Genomic DNA, 19,441 nt, shown 5'->3' with positions numbered 1-19,441 from the left:
TTTTTTTTCGCCCTCTTTTTTTCTCCACTGACGAGAGCTTCACAAATGCGGGGCAGGGGAACTAAATGTAACACCAGGTCGATACCATCGCCCTCTGTGCCAACGCTTCGCCACTACGGCACAAGCATGCTGGTGTCAACTCAGTTTCACAGGGCACCTTCGGTAGCAGGGAGAGGGAACAGAAGTTAGAACGTAGTAAGGCGTAAACAGTAATGACAGAAAACAAATTAACATAACATTACTAAAAGTGAATACATTTGCACTGGGACACATTTGTAACGAGAACAAAGTATCAGAAAATAACGAATGATTCTGATTTCTATGTAATGTTACGACAGGTAAAGTAGCAGGACATTATTACTCAAGCAAGAAATGATCAGTTAATTTAGCAACATCGGCCATGATGACTTGAAAACGGCAAAGCGGATCTAAAAAAAAAAAAAACTGAGCTAAAAGAGCTCTTTTATACATAAACAGTTAATTAAAGTGATAGTTCAATACAAAGAAGGGGGCAAGTAGCTAACTAGCTGTTATCCATTGACTCTCACAGGTTAAACTTGACCACAATTTACACTCTCAGAGAACTTCAGCATCATAACATATTCTGCATGTAAACAGTAACTAGCCACTATGTTAGCAAGCTCTTTTTTCAGTATACTAACTACGCATGGTTGATTTTCATAAACTAAGTTGGCAAAATAAGTTGATTTCCCAGTAAGCTAACTTATCTTACTTTAGCAAACAATAGCTAACGTTAACTAACTTCAGATGGAAGCTATGTCAGCTAAATGAAGTGATGTTTTTATCTAGAGCTTTCTTAGGTTGTAATTGTTCAAGCATTTAGTATCCGCTCAAGCTGTACTCGTTGCACGAGTTAACTAAATACTTCATACTTTATCAAATTAACAAACGTTTCCCTTTATTGTTTGAAAGGCGTTGGTTTAAATTCGTGCAAAGAAAATGCATCCACTCCTGCTTGACATTCCTATCCCGCCTTCATTTTTCCCATTGTAGGAATGTCTACGCGTCAACCTGTGTAACCATGACACCCAAATGTCCACTAACCTTTTTGTGTGTCCTATTGGTGGGTAATGTTGTCACTCCTAGTGGTCAACCCCTCAACTAATGACCAAGTTTGTTTGAGGGTAGAAGTTGTATGATATTCCACAGGTGTTGCACTTTAGTTACATACTCAAGTATCCCTAACTTTACGTATGGCTCATGTTTGCAGTACAAAGTACAGACAGAGGAGAGACTGTAAATTAGGCCAAAAAAGTTGATACTCCTCACATTTTCACCTGTTGGGCTATTGTTTTTCAACCTTGCCCAAGCACGATAAAGGAACAGCTGGCCAGCGAGTAACGGTATTGTTGCAGTTGTCATAGCTGCTGATGGGATAGACAGAACACTGCTATGGGCAGGTTTTCGGGTGAAAAAAGCTTACACTAGATTAAGTTAAATGCGATTAACTAAAACGCCTGGACGTGTTGCTCACTATACTACAAAATGTATGTTTGTAGTCAGCGTCAAAAATCGTTTTCGGCCGCTAAAGCTAGCTAACATAAGTGAACTTAAAACTTCTATCCCAAGACATTCCGAGGGTATCTCTTTTCAACAGAGGTAGAAACGTTGACGTCAAATACTGTATAGTTTGTAAAAGCATTCAAAATGCGAAAATTGTTCAGATATATAATTGTAAAAAATCAGCCTTACCGGACATTTGGATGCTTCCTGGTGCAGAGTCGCAACCCCTCACATCTCCTTATGGATAGCAGCTATCTTGGCTAAACAAAAGAAAGCTAGCTATGGAGCCCGTGCTGGGATAGTACGCGTGTGCGTGCGTGCGCGCGTGTTGGGTTGTGCTTAAAGTTAATTAGTTTGCCAACTTTATTCTGTATCAGAAGGGAACCGGGCATAGTGCTGTTCGATTAATCTTGTCCCATTTTCTAATGTTTTAAACTGGTTACACTGTGTTTTTAATTCCCAAAAGGTGAAATAATATTTCTACTAAAGTTTCATGGAAATACAAATAATGTTGATCCCCTTAACTCCACCTCCAATTTTACCAGATGAGAAATTATATAATCTATAGGCAAGAATATATGCCATAGTTTCTCACATGATTTGTAATTTGGCAGAGATGGACATTAGAGGCTTTCAATAAAAACATATCCGATTTTAATTCTTGGAATTCTTAGTTTTAGTCTGATCTTGTCTTTTGGGAGTGCAAAATATGAAGCTAGTTAAGATGAAGCTATACCACACCAGCTGCCACAACCAGTGTTGACACTTTTCCTCTCAACAGTGCCTGTCTGACATATCGCTACTTTTAGAACTGCCCTAAAGTTCAGCGTCATCTGCCAAGACTGTTAACACCCAGCTAAGCAGCTGAGAGGATTAGTGTTGCGTTCACAAAACACAAAGCTTACCTTTAGCCAAAAAGACAAGCATGTAATAGGTAAATGTTTAAAATGGAATTAAACAGTAAGCAAATAATAATAATAAAAGATATGTGGCGGTTATAGGCTACTGTTATAATAACATATTCAAATTATATATTATAAGTAATAGGTGGAACCCTACAGTTAGCAGAAAAATAACAAATAATAAACAACAACAAAAAACAGGAATAAAACAAAAGCAGCACTTTAAATCTTGTATTAACTTCTAACATTTACTCAAGTTTTACTTCACATTGTTAAACAAGCCATTGAGTATTTACAGTAATTTCTTCTGATTATATGCGTCACTCAGAGAGGTACATACGAACACAACATTAACTGGACAGTTCTTTGGAGAGCTCCAGTGCTTGCCATGCATTTCTTTAAAATCGGTACTCAGTTTTCTATAATCCCCTTCAGTGTCTTCACAAAGACGAGTTTACTGACCCCAGAGACAGTTAAGAGGCAAAATACGTCTGCACCATCATGGCCTCCCTGTGTGCTTTAAGCCCCATCGTCTCTAAGCCAGATAGACGGAGAGTTGGGGTCGGTAGGTCAATGGCAACTTCCTGTCTCCCTTTAGCAAGACTAGAGGAATGCACAAAGCTAATGGCTGACAATTTTTTTAAAAAAAAAGAAGAAGAAAAAAACCTGAACATGACCAACTCTTCCGCTTGTTGTGCTAAACCCATCAGTGCGTGCTATCTCCCCTCAGCCCCTCCCTCCCTAGCTTATTTCAGAGGAAAGCTTATTAGGAGCAACAGGAGGTCAAGGCCCTATGTCTAAGAATTTAAAAATGAAAAGCATCCCACACAGTAGGTAATGCAGGAACGGACAAGATAACATTCATTTGCCTTCAGTTAACCTTGTTGTTTTTGTTTTATGTTTGCCCATGGGCATTATAATTTTTCAGCTCCAAACATTCAACATAATTTCAGTATTTGTTTTCTGACCCGTCATACATAAATACAACAACAGGGGTTTTGAAAACAGCTACCAAACAATTCTGTCATCACTGTTTTATTGTGTAAATACATCATTTGGAAAGGTACGTTGAGCAAAATAAATTTGAAACAGTTAAATGTGAGTGTTAACACAGCCTGCCTGAGGCAGATGCGGTTGCTATGGATACATTTTACACAAATCTCAAGTGTAAATTTGAAATTCCTTACATACTAGTATAATCACTGTAGACATGTTCAAGCCTTAATTCAACATGTGAGAAAAGAGACAGACACAAATCTTCCTTAAAGTTCTGTAAACAGTGAAACACTGCCAAAGTGTCCGCTGCTGCAGAGGGCTCGCAAGAAACCTCTACTTGCATTCAACTGCGATTTGTCAACGCTTGATCGAGGCAACATCCAGTTATATACAATTCACTATGGTTTTGGGTTGGCTGCATTGGTACCAAAACATAACTTTTCCAAGTCATCCTAACTCAGTATTGAGAGAGAAGAGTTTTACAATAAACAGACAGACAGGAGCATGCCACTGGTTAATATATATATATATATATATATACATAATCAGCCTGTTGAGTAAGGCCTTATGTACTTACAGTGCTCACAAGACATCGCCTTCAATTGAGCATTAAAACATAAGATTATAAAATGGAATTTATTGTTGATTTTTTTTAATAACAGTTCAGTAGTGCTCAGACAGATCCAGACAAAGTCCTGCCGCCCAATGAATAAGCGAAGCATAAGTGACACAGGCCTAATAGAAAACAAGTGGGCAATCAGACGTTAGCATCCTTGATGCTGTATGCATGACGATCAGTAGCAAAGGGGCATCTGGATGGCCCCTTCTCCATCAAACACATATCCCTTCCGCACAGATTTCTCTAGTTTTGTTTCATCCTTCACACATTTTACACAACACAAACACACCCTCCTTTAAAATATAACCTCTAGTCATTTTGGGGATCAATAATCACATTTTGTGTCCTGAGATTTAAACAGTCACACTAAGCAAGGCGGTTGCCTTAATGGACAAACAACTTGTTGCGACATGCTTGACAACAAAAAAATGTTGTCCACCATGACAATACAATCAATAGAGAAACAATAGTATGGTTATTATGGCTATTACCAAACTTGCAGAAGAGTATTTCCATTTCACTCTCCATCAAGGGCAGTCCAGTATTGACAATAGTGACCAAAATAATAAAAAAGGAACTACAAGAGATTCACACAGAGGACAGTGTAAGATTCCAACCCCCCTATCATTGAAATTACTTCCGAAGACATTCTTAAACAAAAACGCACCAAAAAAATAGAAGCATCGACCACATATTTACGTTAAATATACTACATCCTTTGTCTCCCCCCCCCCCCCCCCAATAACGCCATGGCTCAAGCATACTCCTTTCAGGAGAGTATATAAATACAAATGAATTCATAATTAATATTTTCTGTTCAGTGTTCAAGTGCATCCACAGAGCAATGCAAAGTTCGTGCAAAAAAAAAGGAATTCATCTATTTTTTTAAATTTTCCGACAGAAATGGGAAGGGAAGCAGAGATAGCCGCCATTTTGACGAGGAGGCGAGGGAGATTCTGAAGGAGTGGAAAAGACCTGGGATTGAGATGTAGACCACTTCTTAGCAAGGCCTTTTGTCAGTAAAACAGGCTGTCGCAGTATAGCAGCCTGTGCCAAAACCTGCAGGTGAAGGTCTCAGTCAGACCCTGTTGGCTGAACACAGATAGCTATCTTAAGGAGAGGTTCAGCTGTCTGTCCAAAACATATGACAGTCTCTATATACCACACTATTGTGAACACGACTGTAGAGAAATGTGTTTTCATGCACAGGTGTGCCATTGATTTAACACCTTGGCATACTGTATGTGGGGTTTCCATCATAATGGTTCAGAATTACAAAGGAGATTTTAGTACGACTTCTTCGTTTGCCCTATGTCAATCACTCGGCAAGGAGTCCCTGTGCATTGTGGGAAGGCTACCTCACAGTGATTCTAGAAAACGCTTTTGAGGGCCGCGCTCTTGTGACGATGCATCCTGGTGCACCATAGATGGGCCTTTGGACAAAAAAGGCGTCCCAGTACATTGTGGATACAGGGTGTCATAAGGTGGTGTCTTGGTGTTTTATCGGTAGTGTAGGCTGTGACATAATGAGGTGTCCTGGTGTATGGCTGGCGGGCTGCTTCATAGCGGAGTGTCCTGGTGGATGCTCTGCAGGCAGCACAGCAGCTGGTGGTAGGGGCTGCCAGGCGAGGCCACCATCTCGAAGACGGACTGGAAGGCGCGGCGGTCCAGCTCTTCATCGATCTGGTGCCGGTAGAAATCCATGGCCACCAGGCAGAAGAGGCTGACATCCACAGTGTCTGACCTGCCCATGCGACTGATAACGTGAGGCAGGCTGTGAAGGCGGCAGGTCAAGGACAAGTGCTTAATCGTAAATACAGACTACATGCATTGCATTGAATTTAATTGAATGTTTGTTTGCGCGTGCATGTGTGTGCGTGTTTGCGTGTGTGTGTGTTTGTGTGTGTGTTTGCGTGTGTGTTTACGTGTGTTTGCGTGTGCGTGTGTGTGTGTGTGTGTGTGTGTGTGTGTGTGTGTGTGTGTGTGTTTAAATGAGCGCCCGCATGATAAAGGATACAGAGCCGAGATCCACTGGCTGGTGGAGGCACTGACGAAGAAGCAGGTCAGGCTCCACATGGCCATGGCCACAGGGGTGCGCTGGGTGAAGTTGGAGAGGGACAGCAGCACCCAGTCGCGCACCATGGACGACTGGCCTGTGGCGTGCAGTGTCTGGAAAACCTGAACAAGCAAGGGAGGGGTCACATAGGGGATTTCATCAAGCCGTCTCTCGGCCAGGAGTTTAGCAGTGTCCGTCTCGGGCAAAGCATTCCCTCTGCCCTCAGTCGCTAACAAGCCAACACCTACTACTTGATGGGAGTTCACATCTGCACCAAATCAGACAGTGATATTGTCAAAACATGCAGCTGACCATAAGACTTTCCTACTTGAGCATTCGGCTACAAAGCACAAATTGATAATTAAAGGATATTGGCCTTTGTTTATTAGACATGCACAGTCAGTCTTTACACCGGAGTATAACATGTATGAAGAAGAATATGGTGAAAATGGATGATTCATTCCTCATGAATGAAGTGGCAATCACCTTATAGACCACTGCTGCCATGAATTGTGGGTAAGGCTGCTGATTGGACAGGAACTCTCCAATGACCTTGTTCATGACATCCTGTGGGGGGAAGAAGTCGTCCAAGAACTGGGGCAGAATCCGCGCTACCACACGCGCTTCACAAGGGAAGCCCTTACGAATCCTGTCAAAACAACACCAAAGCACCAGCTGAGCAAGTGTCTGTCAAGGCTTAAGGGCCGTACAATAGCTTTTCACTAGTTAGTGTCCTTTAATTTATGTCATCTAAAATCATGTCTGCCTTATGTTGGGTCTTCTGCATGCTGAACTGTTAAAGTATGTTGTTCATTTCGATAAAGATGATCTGTTTGAGGAAAAGTGTCTTGTTTAAGGAGTGTTCACCTGTCAAAGAGAACAGACACACGCTCCATAGCAACAATGACAGTCTCACTGTCTGTGGCAGTTGGGTCGCCATCAGTGGGGTGACCAAGGTTTGCCTTCTCCTTTCCTGGAAACAAACCAAAATATCACAGCTGTAAATGGCTGTATCACTACAGCGACGCTACGTTACAGACAGCCAGCTGCTAACTTTGACCTATCAGGAATACAGCAAATCAAAATATGTTAAAGAGCAAACTAAGTAAGTAATAAATTAAGTATGTTATGCAACTAAGAATATTTAAATATTTTATATTTAACAGAAGCAATACTGTGCTCAACCAGTACCCACACAGTCTGTTGCATTAGCAGTATAAGTTCACTCTACTACCAGGTCAGTGTTGTTGTTACAGTGTTAGGTATTTCGCTAGCTGCTCTCTAGCGTTCTATGTAGTCCGGTGGATGTTAGTAAGGAGAAGTCTATCTGAAACGTAGCCTGCCTGCATCGTCCGGGTCACCTGTGTACATGCAGGTGAGCATGAGGCCCAGGGCGGCCATGGCGCGGTGGGGGCTGGGCATGTTGACACGCTCCACGCTTAGTTTGACCAGCGTCTCTGCGTCCACACGGGACAGCTGCTCCGACAGCAGCAGCCGTTCCAGCCCCCGCAGCACGCAGTGATAGATGACCGACGGCGTGGCCTCCTCACTCGCTGACAACATTACCCCACACAGCTAGCAGGGAAGATGGCAGAGCAGAAGGGAGGTCGAAAATGAGAGAGAGACAGCATCCATAATAGCATTTCATGAAAAGAAGGAAAAAGGAGAAGACAGAAAACAGAAGGCAGTTAGCTTAGATTTATTGTTATATGTATGTTTCACAAACAGACCATATGAGTTACCTATAGATGTCAATGCCACAAAAATAATAAAAAAGCACTTAGTTATTAAATGGTTGATTCTGTTCATGCTGTGTAGAGCATTTTTCTTCTGGTGATGATGAGTGACAGATAACTCACTCACCTGGATGATGCCAGCGTTGAACTCTGACCCCACATCGAGAGGGTAGTTCTCCATCATGTAGAACGCCACAGCACACATCACCAACACGTGTTGCTGGTTATGTAGGTTCACACAGCTAACACACACACACACACACACACACACACACACACACACACACACACACACACACACACACACACACACACACACACACACACACACACACACACACACACACAGGTCAAACAGCTTGACCAAGAAACAAAAAATGCTGACACGTATCTGAGAAGCCTCGTGACATTCAAGAGAGGCGTTCCTCTTTAGTCGTCCTTGAACGCGAGGCTCCTCAGATCTCAGTCAGGCTAACCGGTGGAGTGCCTGACACACACAAACGAGCAGGGGTGTGGTAGCCAGTGTGAGGCCCCGGACGAGGCTCCCCTGAGGGCCCCCCAGCATGGGGGAAGGCTGTGGCATTAGCCTGCTCCCAGGGGCCTCAGCGGTCCCAGAGGAAGACCCGGCAGGTGTCAGTCCTTTCATTAGGGACTGACACCTGCTCTCCGCTCACATCTCTGATTCCTCAAAAGAGTGGCCTAATGAGGTGTATGTGTGTGTGTGTGTGTGTGTGTGTGTGTGTGTGTGTGTGTGACATCTGTGTCCACACTGATTTTTCTTTGGTGTGCGTGCGTGAATGTGTGTGCGTGACAGCTTAATGTGTTTGCTAACCCCTGGAAGCACTACTATTGTACAACTAGTTTGTGTAACCACAGGTTGTGTACTAATGTCTAACTCTATAGACTGAGAAAATATTAGCATTTTCTGTGTGTAACTGTGTCTAGGCCCTTGGGTATTAGAGTGTGGATTTAGAAAGGTCATATTGACTGTGCAAACATCTTGAGAATAATATGCGAGCGTGTATGTGTGGTTTTTGTGTGGATTACGGTGTGATGGCTCTGAAGATGAATAGTGGTGAACCTGACTGTGTGTGTGTGTGTGTGAGTGTGTGTGTGTGTACACAGTGCCTTCAGTATAACATAACTGAGAAAGAGAAAGAAAGGGGGAAGAGAGAAAGAGAAAGAAAGAGAGAGGGAAAAAGAAAGCAAGCGGCTCCTCACTGTGCTATGGCTCGGAGGTTGGACAGCAGGTACTCGCTGACGGTGGGGATGAGTTGTCTGGCGGTGTCGTCCAGCAGGTCACACTCCAGCACGTAGAGGACCCCGTGCAGCGCTCCGATGCGGCTGGGCAGGTGGGTGCTCCGCAGGGTCGTTTCCAGCAGCCGGCACACTGGTTCTGCCGTGGCCTTATCCTGCACACACGCAAACATACACACCATCCCAAACGGTCATTAAGAGGACGACTCATCTGGACTGACACCAAGCAGCTACGGGTTAAAGGCCAGAGGACTTCTTCAGCACTTCAGTCAAGGACTCAATTAATTTAATTCACTGAAATGTAATGAAATACATGAGTAGGACATAACACAGTTACATCTCAGGAGATGGTCTCCCAAAAAGTACACCAGGGGCCAAAGAAATTAACTCAACACTGTAACAAAAAACACTTTGCGTGACCAAGCTGAGACACACATGCTTGCACGCACGCCCATGCAAGCACACAAGCTCACACACACAAACGCGCACACACCATGCCCAGCACGGCGGCGGCCTTGCAGATGGCTGGCACGAGGTATTGATTGAGGATCTCATCTTCAGGGGGGTGGACTCTCTGAAGCTCCATCAGGGTGGAGAACATCATGTCAAACTGATTCCTCTCAGTGAACAGGTCCGACACTGCCAGCAGCTGAGACAGACAGGGGGACACAGAGAGAGAAAGAGAGAAGACAGAGGGAAACAGAGACAGACACAGACAGACAGATGGAAAAAAAGGGAGAAAGAGAGGAGGCAGTGGGAGAAAGAGAGGAGGCAGTGGGAGAAAGAGAGGGAAGATATGGATATGAGATTTTTTTAAAGAGAATCAGAAAGACAAATAAGTTTTAGATTATCTGCAAAACTTGACCACTTTGAAGGACCCAAAAGTAAACCTTTAAACAGACACACACAAAAACACACGCACAGACACAGACACAGACACACACACACACACACACACACACTTACCGAGCGCACCACCTCACTGATGAGGATGACAGGGGTCTTGCGGTTACTGGGGCTCCCAGGCAAGATCCACTGACTGTAGAGCTCCAGGAGGAACTGGGAACAGGAGTGGATGTCTACCCCAGCACGGTGCTTCCTGATGAGGGGAGGACGGAGAGTGCTGTGTTAGGCTGGAGGTGCTGGGCCTGCCTGTCTTCATAAGCTAGATGTGCAGAATGTGCTGTGTATGCACCTTGCATTGACATTTAGGATTGCGAATGGCTTACTAAACTATCAAAAAGGGAGATAAGTCTAGGATATCTGTGTGAATGTATGTGGATGTGAGCGAGTACGTGCGTGTATGCAAGTATGTGTGTGTATGCGCGTGTTAAGTAAGTGTGACCTTGAGTTGATGGGAGAGGTCGGGGCTGAGGCTGGCGCTGGGGCATCTGCCTCATCCTCCTCGTCCTCGTCCCACTCCTCCTCTCTCAGAGGTGTGATGTTGTTCCCCAGCCACACGGAATGAATGGAAACCTGGCACGCACAGACAGAGAAACAGTGGTCACAGTGTCACAGAACAGCAAACAAATAGAAACCTGCAGGATAAAAGAAAAGGTGAAAGGAAGAAACAGACAGAGACAGATATACACACATACAGTTAATTAAACTACACATAGTATTTGGACAGACGTTTAACTGCACACGGTGAACACTAACGGAACACTAACACAAAAAAGGCATTGCTTTACAGCCCTATAGGATTCCATGGATTGTAGTCTTTTTCAGTCTCACCTGGCCCAGTTTGTAGTCCATGTTGCCCAGCTCTCTCTCTGTGTTGATCTGTAGGAGAAGCTTCTCGTGGCTAATCAGGGTGCCTATTTGGAAAAGCACAAACCACAGAAATATTCATCCCACTGACATGGAACTGCTGGTGTTTCATGTTTCAGTTAACGCTGGAATAGAAAGAGTAGATGTCCTCCCAAACACTACACCAGAGGCCTAAGAAATACTACACTATGCCAGGTAATACTAGCACAGCATAATACATTATCATGATACTAATTTAGTATTACTTTGATACTAATCTGGCCTTAGTAGCCCTCTATGCTAAAAACATCACTTTTGAAACAGAGGTTGCCACAACCACCGCACTGAACTGAAATAGCAACAAGGCATCTCACGGTTACTGAACACCTTACTCAACACCACTGCTGGGTGCCACATGGCCTATTAAGCATCCCGTTGTTGGCCTCACCTGCAGCAGAGGAGGAGGACAGCGAGGGCACCGGGTCCCAGGCCTGGTAGAAGAAGTGTGTGGCCACGTTGTCCCTCTTGGACACCATGGACTGGATCTCTCGCTCCACCGCGCCCCGGATCACGCTCAGCTTCTTGCCAAGTCTGCACCAACACGGAGCACATAACCTCAGTGGTGGCTGACAATGACGGTGACAGTGACAGTGACAGTGATATGCTGAGGGCCGTTTCTGCAGGGCTGATGCTGATCGACTGACTACTGACTGGCCTCTCAAGCCCACCACAGTAAAGATCAAAGAGCACTGCAGCCTGTCCTATTGTAAGGGTTTGACTAGTGTGTGTGTGTGTGTGTGTGTGTGTGTGTGTGTGTTACCTAGTATCCAGGGCTTTGAGGGTCTTGTTGCGTGGCTGCTGCTCCAGGCAGCTGACCGCGGGGTTTCCTGCCACAGGCAGCGTCATGGCACTCAGCACCAGAGAGGTGATGGCCTGCACTGCAAGCACATTGATCTGAGTCCGCTCTAGATCCTCCTAACACACACACACACACACACACACACACACACACACACACACACACACACACACACACACACACACACACACACACACACACACACACAGTGGTTCAGCGCATGAAGAAAGGGTCACAGTCAGTAAAGCTACCTTTTATATTTTCATTTCCTTGGCACCGGTCACAGTGTCCCCACTAGAAACTAGAGGAACACTGTAGCTGAGACCGTGAATAGAGTTACATTCGTTTGCCTTCCCATTCTGGAGTCACTGACTAGGGCCTGTTTAGAATGCTGAACCGGGGAACATTCATGCGAGAAGGCCACCCGTTTTCAAAGCATCAGGCAAACTCAATCAAGCCCAGAGAGGGGTGTGAAAGGACACAGAGCACTCTTTTGTAGGCCAGGTCCAGCGATGGGGAGCATGCCAGTACCTCCTGCTGAGTCTCCTCCTCCTGGTCCATGGCGATTGGCTGGGTGACCAGCACCCCCAGCAGTGTGGCCCAGGTCTCCTCAAACTGCGTCCGACTGCTCCACCCTAACACAGGCAGAAGAGCACCACAGCACGGTTATCGAATGATCTTCACTCCAGTAGATCTGCACCAGTATGATGTTCTCTCAGTAGCATAAGCTATGCAAACAGTTTAACAGTTCACATTCACATTTTATTAATTTGATAGACACTTTAAATCACATCGACTTATAGTATAGCCCTTTTTCTATCAGTATGTGTGTCCAGTGGGTATCAAACCCACAGTGTTACGGGCACCTTGCTCAACCAGTTGAGCTACACCAAACTGTGAGAAGCAGAACTGTAAGCACTCATCTACACTGCAGAAGGGAAACAGAGAGATGTGGATGTGGTACCCAGAGTGTTGATGAGGTACAGGAACTCCCTGAAGATGTCCTTCTCCTGCAGGAACTCCACCGGGATCTCTGGCAGCGCCGTGCCAAACTCACCACCGCGCCTGGGGGACCAGCCCAACCTCCAGACCTACCAGACCAGACCGTTATGAGAAGCTCTGAACAGAAACATTAGCTCATACACACACAAACATCAAACACACACCACCAACACACACACACACACACACACACTCACACCTAACCCTATCAGTCCACACTGTTACGAGAAGCTCTGACTAGAAACCACACACACACACACACACACACAAGCAAATATGCTCTTGCACTCAGACACATTAGCGCAGTAGCAGCTCACCAGTGGTGGCACACGGGTGTAGCTGTTGACCAGCGGCAGCCTGGCGAGGCTGATGATGATGTTGCGCAGGGTGGGAGTGAGGAATGCTGGGAGAGAGCTGTTCCTGGGGTGGCCCAGGTAGAGAGCAGTCTGCAAGCCCTCCACCAACTCCACCATCACCTCACATGCCCGCTGCTTGCTCACATCTGAAACAGACACGTGTACACACACGCACACACGCACAGAAAATGTTTACAAATTACTATGATCCCAGTCATGTAATTGAAGGGTCTCAATAAAACATTGCAATTATTGTTGGTGGCAGACTCTACCCAAGGCAAGCTGTTTTAAGGAAAGCTCAAGTCTGTAGAATATTGTGGGGGATATTCAATGTCTTGTCTAACTCACTGTCTTTGACTGAGTCCACTTCATCTTCCCCAGACTCAGAGCGAGACCTCTTCCTCTCGGAACGCAGCAGCTGGTCGCCAGGCCCCACAGCGACTGTACACACACACACACACACACACAAACACACACACAAAACATGATGTGTTACCCAAGACCTGTGGCTTCCTCTTTAATTCCTCTACATCTCAGCGCCTAAAGTCATCAGAACAGTCTCCTTGGAACCATAATGCTTTCAAATCAAGATAGTCCTCCATCTCCGCATCCAATTCACCAGCCGCCTCCCCTCCCCTCCCCTACTCTCCCAATATCTAGCCCTCTCTCTGGGATTTGACTAGACCGTACTTAGCCCCACCCACAACATTTGAGGTCTGGAAGTTCGGTCTGGCACTAGTCCGCTGGGGAGAAATGATCAGATCTCAGAAAATGTATCTAACCAATGAAATTGTCAGGGTGGGCTTTACATGATGATGGACAGATGATCAACCTTAACGTAATCAACTACGTCACCAACGCTTGAGTTGAATTAATGGTACATTCGAAATCGTACCAAGATGGCGGCGTCTCGGGAGCCTGTTAGTGGGAAATATTTGATGTGAATTAAGCTATCCACACGTCTTTTTTATGTCTACATTGACTCGGTTAGTTCTGTATGTGCTACACGAATGTTGCAGAATATTGTAGGTCTTAACTGAAGCTCTAGACCATTAATGTTAGGTTACTGCTAACATTTAGACCAAAAATCCATTGAAACACATAGAAGCTAGCTAGCCTTGCTGCTAATTAGTATATTGATGAGCATGCATATCTCACAGATATTGACAGCGCATTCATTTTGAAAGAGGAACAGAGAAACGCGATCAAGGCATTTGCCGATCAAAAAGATGTTTTTGCCGTCCTTCCTACGTGATCTGGTAAAAGTTTAATGTAGGAGATGGTAATACTATGTTGCTCTGATTGGTTCTAGGTATCCAATTGAGCTAAGAGGCATTTTTTTCCTGGTTCGTTGAAACACGCCCCATAATCACAGCTCAATGGAGCAGTATCAGACTCATATTCTGACTATGAGTATGACATCGTCAGGCTAGGATTTCACTACATCCCAACCCAAACATCTTCACACACACCACCTCTGTACTCCTTCCTCTACACTACAAAAATGTAAAACTTAATAAGATGAAATATCTTAAGGCAATATATGATTTAGTTTTTTTTGTCAGACAAGATATTTCTTTATGTTAGAACATTTCACTTGCTTCAAGCGTTTTAGTCCTTACTCAGGCATTATAACTGGTTACTAAGATTTTATTACTGGTTCTGAGCAAGTTTGATCACCACTTACAAGTAGTCAGAATAAAGACAAATTTACTTGTTTTTAGTCTGGCCACACTAATTTAGGTTCTTTTTAAAAATTCTTGGTAAGTCAAATTTTCCTGTTCTGTTCCTCACATCTTTACCCCTCCCTCCCTCCCTCACCTGCGTGGATGAGCAGGCGTACGCAGTGGATGATGGAGATGGCCTGGCTGAGGTAGGGGCCCGAGGCCAGCAGGCTCCACACGGCCGGCTGCTGCAGAGCCAGACACACGCAGGACAGGGCCGACTGCAGGTGCACACTCACAGGCAGCTGGTCCTGCAGCACGCGCCACACCACCACCTAGCAGAGACAGAGAGGGAGAGAGAGAGAGGGGAGAGAAAGAGAGAGGGGAGGGGGCAGAGAGAGGAAGAGAGAGAGTGAGGGAGGGAGAGATATAGAGAGGGGGGAGAGAGACAGAGAGAGGAAGAGAGAGTTGGAATGAGAAGGCACAAAGCTAACTTAGATAAGCCCTGGCTGCACATTCATATCTATTATACCAGTGCTGAGGTCAACTCGTTGTGTGGTGTGTGGTGTGGTGTCAGAGGGTGTGGTGTGGTGAGTTGTGTGGTGAGGTGGTGTTGGGCGGTGGTGGGGTGATGTGTTGTGGTGTGGTGTTGTGTGGTGGTGGGGTGATGTTGTGCGGTGGTGGGGTAATGTGTTGTGGTGTGGTGGGGTAGAGTGGAGTGGGGTGGTGTTGGATGGTGTGAGGTGTTGTGGTGTGGTGTGGTGTGGTGTGGTGGGTTGGGGTGGGTTGGGGTGGGGTGTGTGGTGGTGAGTGTGGTGTGCTGACCTCTATGGTGAGTGTGGTGTGGTGTGCTGTGCTGTGGTGTGAGGTGTGGTGTGATGTAAGGTGTGGTGTGGTGTAATGTGTGGTCTGATGTGGTGTGGTGCGGAGTGCTGACCTCTATGGTAAGTGTGGGGTGGTGTGGTGTGGGGTGAAGTGCTGATCTCTATGGTGAGTGTGGGGTGGTGTGGTGTAAGGTGTGGTGTGGTGTGGTGTCTGAGGGTGTGGTGGTGTCAGGGGGTGTGGTGTGGTGAGTTGTGTTGTGTGGTGAGGTGGTGTTGGGCGGTGGTGGGGTGATGTGCTGTGGTGTTGTGTTGTGTGGTGGTGGGGTGATGTTGTGCGGTGGTGGGGTAATGTGTTGTGGTGTGGTGTGGTGGTGTTGGGTGGTGTGGGGTGTTGTGGTGTGGTGTGTGGTGTGGGGTGGGGTGGTGTTGGGTGGTGTGGTGTGGTGTGGTGTGCTGTGTGGTGGGTTGGGGTGGGGTGTGTGGTGGTGAGTGTGGTGTGCTGACCTCTATGGTGAGTGTGGTGTGGTGTGCTGTGGTGTGAGGTGTGGTGTGATGTAAGGTGTGGTGTGGCGTAATGTGTGGTCTGATGTGGTGTGGTGTGGAGTGCTGACCTCTATGGTGAGTGTGGGGTGGTGTGGTGTGGGGTGGAGTGCTGACCTCTATGGTGATTGTGGGGTGGTGTGGTGTGGGGTGGAGTGTGGTGTGGTGGTTTGGTGTGGTGTGGTGTGCTGACCTCTATGGTGAGTGTGGTGAAGGAGGCCACCAGGGCCTCTCTGTCTGGGGTGATGTGCAGGGAGGAGGGCAGCTTTGGCAGAGAGAGCAGGTACTGACTCAGAGCCCCACACAGGCTCAGCACCGTCTGATAGAGGCCCGGCTCGCCTGTCACACACACACAGACACACAGACACACACACACACACACACACACACACAGACACACAGACACACAGACACACAGACACACAGACACAGACACACACACACACACACACACACACACACACACACACACACACACACACACACACACAGACACACACAGACACACACAAAAGGAATTCATGAGAGGTCAGAATAAAAATTGAGCTGATTACTAGATAAAACTGTAATACATTGTCTTTTCACAATATATCTTAGCTATATCTTATCCAAATCTGGCACCTATTTAAAAAGTGCTGTTCCATGCTGTAAACGTTGATAAATGAGGCCTTTTGTTGAACAGCACAATAGCTGAACTCCTGGACTGCTTAATCTACCTGAACTGAACTGAAATTTGACTAACAGGAAGTCCAGCTCAAGTCTGCCTTACCAGGGGGAGCCTATTCGATTCTATTCTTTTCTAAAACATGATGGTTAAGTATTTTGCAGACACATTTATTCCAAGTGATAGTTCATCCGAAACATATTTAAAAATGTAGAACTTAAACAATAAAAAATGCATACAGTACAAGATTAATGACGAAGTTAATTAATAGTGAACAGACTGGTGTTAAGAAAAGGGCTTTAGAGCTCACTATAGACATCGCCAAGTTTTTCCCAGTAGTCCTTAGGCTCCGCCTCAGCATCACTGGGGGGCAGGAAGGAGTGGTGGGGGGTGGGGAGGAGCTGACTGGTGGCGGACAGGCGTTCCATGGTAATCTGGAGAGCGGTGTCCAATAGGACCGCACCCTGACCTTGAGTCAGTCTCTGCACCCCGACACTCAGACAGGGAGCCAGCAGGGCCAGGTTAAATTCCTGAAGAAGGGTGGAAGAGGGGGAGAGGGAGAGAGAGAGAAAGAGCGAGAGATAGAGAGAGAGAGAGAGAGAGAGAGATAGAGAGAGAAAACACAACACAGAAGAAGAGTGAGAGACATTTATTGAGACCAGAGCATAGACGCATGTAAATGTCTGGGTGTGTGGTGTGTGGTGTGTGGTGTGTGGTGTGTGCACTATGCAGTGGTGTTTAGTGCTCAATCCTCACCCACATTCACACAAGCACGTACCTTGCACGCCATTATGGCCCTGAGGTCCTCCTGTGGTAGTTTGGTCAGTAGGTCTGTGGTCTCATACAGGGCTCCCTCACTACTGACACAACACTGAGACTTCACCAGCGTCACATACCACTCCTGAGACAAAAACAGAAAATAGAGATCAATTCAACTCCGATCATTTGGATATGACCAAGTATCTTGTAGATCGTAAATACTGATCCAGAAACAAACCTAACCTTATTGGCGACAACGCTCTCTGGGGGAGGAGGTGGCTCCCCATCCAGTGGGTGTGAGCTGACAGGAGGGGCGGGGCTAGTGGTATCCTCGGCGACAGTGGCTCTGAACCTGTCCAGCAGGGAATAGAACCTCTGGTGCCTGCAAGGGCATGAAGACTCAGCTCAGTATATATCAATGACAACAACAAAGACTGCTTTTCTCAGACAATGTTGTCAAAGGCACCTTAATCTTCGGAGCAAGGATATCATGGTGAATGCATTTCACAGAAAACAAACACAAAAGAACACAAACAAACTACAGTAAAAAGAAAATATGAAAAGCTGAGCACCTCTGGGCCAGCCCACTGCTCTGCAGATACTCCTGGATCCGGTCCAACTCCTCCACAGGCAGCTGAGCTATACTGTTCTGAAGGGGGAACGCAGAGAGACAAGTCCTTTCAACTCAACCCTTTACCATTCTTTTAAGAAATGTTTCAAAAATACTGATCAGCCATTTTCTCTCATTTTCTCTTTCAGGCTCTGAACCCCTTTGATGAAAGAGTGTGTGTGAAGTGGAAGCCGTAGAGCCGTGGCTGACCTGCAGCGTCTCGGCGAGCAACATCTCCACGCGACGGCAGGCCAGCGTGTCCACCATGCGCGCCAGCACTCTGAAGGGCGTGTTCAGCAGCTTGTCCACGTAGAGCAGGAGCAGCGCCCCCGACTGGCTCAGGTGCATTCCCTCCAGGCACTGCAGAGTCTTCTTCAGCATAGTGGGCTGGACAGGGAGAGAGAGAAATTATGTATTATTTATTATTATCAGTATTATCATTATTAATAATTTATTCTGTATTTAAGGGTTGGATTTGGCAAGATACATAATTCATGGATGGTGGTTATGCTCAACAGTCGTCTACTCAGGTTGTTTTATCTTTTGGTTTGTGTGTGTCTGTGTGTGTGTGTTTGTGTGTTTTGTTTGTGTGTGTGTGTTTGGTGTGTGGTGTGTTTTTTTTGTTTGTGTGTGTGTTTGTGTGTGTGTGTGTGTGTGTGTGTGTTTGTGTGTTTGTGTGTTTTGTTTGTGTGTGTGTGTTTGGTGTGTGGTGTGTTTTTTTTGTTTGTGTGTGTGTTTGTGTGTTTGTGTGTTTGTGTGTTTGTGTGTGTGTGTGTGTGTGTGTGTGAGAGAGACTCACGCTGGCTAGATTATCACAGCGGGACTGGATGGCCTGGATAAAGAGGCCACTGGCAGCAGAGTTGCGGTGGACGGCGCTGATAAAGTCCTGCACCGGAGGCTCATGAGAAAGGCGGATCAGGTCCTGCACGTGATTCACCGTCAGCCACGTCAGGTGTTCTGAGTCGTGCAGGTTCTGGCACTGAGAGACAGGAAAGAGAGAAGGGGGAGAGAGAGAGAGAGAAAGACAGACATACATACAGAAGTTTTAATTTAGTTTTAAACTATTATCTTTAAAGCAGCGACGGGTGAATATTGTATGGCGCCAGGCTGAGGCTGGCAGTTTGGGTTGAGGGGTCTCACCACATAGTCACAGAAGAGGATGAGCGCCCCCCGGCGGACGATCTCTCTGTTGCACATGGCCAGGCGGCCCTCCTGCCGGTCCTCATCCCCCTCCCCAGACGAGTGTTTGGTGCTGGACATGCTGGGTCTCCTGAGGAAGGAAGGAACACCACACTCATTAGCGGGGTTCAAACACCAGACACTA

General features: G+C 46.2%; 1 protein-coding gene across 2 annotated transcripts in view; it reads right to left on the bottom strand.

Annotated features, from left to right (window-relative positions):
* Window positions 1-4,818: 4,818 nt before the first annotated feature.
* Window positions 4,819-19,441, bottom strand: part of htt (huntingtin) — a 44,430-nt gene continuing 29,807 nt past the window's right edge. For both annotated transcript variants that reach the window (XM_080837373.1, XM_080837374.1), the window contains 26 exons: window positions 19,258-19,387; window positions 18,917-19,096; window positions 18,328-18,504; window positions 18,080-18,156; window positions 17,751-17,889; window positions 17,527-17,649; window positions 17,059-17,278; window positions 16,278-16,423; window positions 14,878-15,055; window positions 13,405-13,497; window positions 13,018-13,202; window positions 12,663-12,789; window positions 12,230-12,333; window positions 11,660-11,814; window positions 11,288-11,430; window positions 10,825-10,907; window positions 10,436-10,566; window positions 10,057-10,189; window positions 9,584-9,739; window positions 9,055-9,245; window positions 7,961-8,075; window positions 7,459-7,672; window positions 6,965-7,070; window positions 6,584-6,746; window positions 6,059-6,219; window positions 4,819-5,815 (listed from right to left, as the gene is read on the bottom strand). In XM_080837373.1, the coding sequence (XP_080693499.1) occupies window positions 5,602-5,815; window positions 6,059-6,219; window positions 6,584-6,746; window positions 6,965-7,070; window positions 7,459-7,672; window positions 7,961-8,075; window positions 9,055-9,245; window positions 9,584-9,739; window positions 10,057-10,189; window positions 10,436-10,566; window positions 10,825-10,907; window positions 11,288-11,430; window positions 11,660-11,814; window positions 12,230-12,333; window positions 12,663-12,789; window positions 13,018-13,202; window positions 13,405-13,497; window positions 14,878-15,055; window positions 16,278-16,423; window positions 17,059-17,278; window positions 17,527-17,649; window positions 17,751-17,889; window positions 18,080-18,156; window positions 18,328-18,504; window positions 18,917-19,096; window positions 19,258-19,387 (3,844 nt within the window). In that variant the 3' untranslated portion in view covers window positions 4,819-5,601. The remainder of the gene's footprint in view (window positions 5,816-6,058; window positions 6,220-6,583; window positions 6,747-6,964; window positions 7,071-7,458; window positions 7,673-7,960; window positions 8,076-9,054; window positions 9,246-9,583; window positions 9,740-10,056; window positions 10,190-10,435; window positions 10,567-10,824; window positions 10,908-11,287; window positions 11,431-11,659; window positions 11,815-12,229; window positions 12,334-12,662; window positions 12,790-13,017; window positions 13,203-13,404; window positions 13,498-14,877; window positions 15,056-16,277; window positions 16,424-17,058; window positions 17,279-17,526; window positions 17,650-17,750; window positions 17,890-18,079; window positions 18,157-18,327; window positions 18,505-18,916; window positions 19,097-19,257; window positions 19,388-19,441) is intronic.

This window comes from Sprattus sprattus (genome assembly GCF_963457725.1).
Source record: "Sprattus sprattus genome assembly, chromosome: 4".
Classification (NCBI taxonomy): Eukaryota; Metazoa; Chordata; class Actinopteri; order Clupeiformes; family Clupeidae; genus Sprattus; species Sprattus sprattus.
The sequence above is the reverse complement of the archived record's forward strand: the minus strand, read 5'-3'. Positions and strand labels throughout refer to the sequence as shown.